Source organism: Limulus polyphemus, unplaced genomic scaffold (genome assembly GCF_000517525.1).
Source record: "Limulus polyphemus unplaced genomic scaffold, Limulus_polyphemus-2.1.2 Scaffold1628, whole genome shotgun sequence".
NCBI lineage: Eukaryota > Metazoa > Arthropoda > Merostomata > Xiphosura > Limulidae > Limulus > Limulus polyphemus.
Window position 1 is genome coordinate 134,698 of NW_013667238.1, and position 2,175 is coordinate 136,872.

At 33.1% G+C, this 2,175-nt stretch overlaps 1 protein-coding gene across 1 annotated transcript in view; it reads left to right on the forward strand.

Moving 5' to 3' along the window:
- Positions 1 to 2,175, forward strand: part of LOC106464362 (lachesin-like) — a 111,011-nt gene that overhangs the window by 103,032 nt on the left and 5,804 nt on the right. Inside the window, exons 4-5 of the mRNA XM_022392052.1 lie at positions 371 to 574; positions 1,565 to 1,861. Coding sequence (XP_022247760.1) covers positions 371 to 574; positions 1,565 to 1,861 — 501 coding nt within the window. The remainder of the gene's footprint in view (positions 1 to 370; positions 575 to 1,564; positions 1,862 to 2,175) is intronic.

Here is a 2,175-nt window from a genome sequence, read left to right on the forward strand (position 1 = left end):
AATATAACTTGTGTACGGAAGCGTGTTATGCTAATACAATGGTAAATTGACACACAACGACTGATAAGCCTAATAAAAATGTTTCAGGTAGAAAACATACCACACGATCTGTACATGAAATAACTATTTTCTAGCTACATTTCATATTTGTAGGATTACAATATGGTAACTTTGGTAAATTTGTAAAAACAAAATAACGTGTAATGGTCAGTGAAAAATGTTTGGCTCTTTTCAAAATCCACTGATGTTAAGTAAATGATAAGACGTTCGTGGTTAATCACAATTTCGTGTGCAATCATGCCTCAGAAATAATGTAATTAACTCTCAATTGACACTAATAAAGCCTTAACTTCGTTTTCCCTCTGTTCAGGGAAGCCTCCTCCGGCTCTAACGTGGTGGAAGAGAGATAACCTGCTCCTAGCTAACTACACTATCACGCCACAAGGATTCACCAGAAATGAAATCGTGTTACAGCAACTTCGCCGTGAAGACCTACTTAGTTCTCTGACATGCAAGGCTTCCAATACCAACCTCACAATCCCGATATCTAGCTCAGTGATAGTAGATCTGTACTGTGAGTCTCCACTTGATGTAAAAAAAAACAAAAACATAATTATAAAAATGCGATCAATTAAATCATTGTTAGCATATTTAGTGAAAGTGGCGAATCTGATGTACTGGTTCAAGATAACTTTCAGTTAATTTTACTTTTATTTATTAGCGTATTTTTACTTTTCGTGTAATAGTGATTTTAGTATCATTACGGAAACAATCATGATGTCTCTTGTAAACAAATTCCTGAAAAAACAATATATCCAATACCTTGTTTGTTTGTGGTTAAGTAAAAAGTTACATAAAGAGCTATGTTCTGACCATCGCGAGTATCAAAGCCCAATTTTTAGAGTTATAAATCTGCAGACTTACCGCTAAGCCACTAGGGGGGACAATACGATATTATTATTACTATTCTAGCTAGTTTGAATATTTAATCAAACGTAGTATTTCGTTATAACTTTCAATTAGTTTTTATTTTATTTTGCTATTTATATAAGAGCGAATTTTAGTATCATTGTTACTAAAACAATTATCAGCTTTATGTTAATCAAAGCTAGAGAAAATAATTAACACTAATGACTTTAGCAATAACGGTAAATAAAAACGAAAAATACTTGATTTGAATTTTGAAATATTTTTTATAATGTAAAGGCTTAAGAAAGTCATTATGTCTTTCGTTGATACGTTCATAAAGTTTTTGTTTATCATACATTAATTTCATAAAGCTAACACCACTTTAGTGCTGTTTTATTGTATCCTATTCGCTATCGTTGTCGAAATGCAAGGGTGAAATAATTGGGCTCTTATCTCAATATTCTATCTCCTAAATTGTAATGTCGAAACTGTGCGTATCTCCAGAATATATTATTATTATTATATAAATTAATCTTATATTTCCGAAAACAGTTGTGATGGTTGAAGTTAAAAATATAACATTATGATATTTTTCATTTCAAATCAAAGAGTTTTCCTCAACCAAACTTACGCGAGTTTATTCGTATTTGCCTAGTGAAGCCTCTAGACGTGAGAATCACCACAATCAACAGACCGCTAATAGCAAACCGACCAGCTGAACTCGTGTGTGAAACCTGGGGCGCTAGACCACCAGCTCAAGTAACTTGGTGGATGGGTACTAAACGCCTTACTGCTGTAACGGACTCTGTAACTGCTGATGGAAATCACACAGTTAGCACGGTGTCCTTCACTGCTAAGGTTGGAGATAACGGTAAAAATGTGACGTGCAGAGCAGACAATTTGCTCTTACAAGAAAGTGCCATCACAGATGTCAGGAACCTTCTGGTGTATTGTAAGGTTCATTCTTTTGGGTATTGTAAAGTTCACTTTAAATGAATTATAAAGATATGTAATATTTCATAGTTTGTTATTGGAATTTACGAAATAGAAACATAAAAGCTTTCCTGTTTTCCATAGTTTTTGACTCAATCTTAAAAGTTTTATCTGAGTATCTGTGCTCACATTTCTTAATGTAAACAATATTAACTCCACCTCTTATCTGAGTATCTGTGCTCACATTTCTTAATGTAAACAATATTAACTCCACCTCTTATCTGAGTATCTGTTCTCACATTTCTTAATGTAAACAATATTAACTCCACCTCT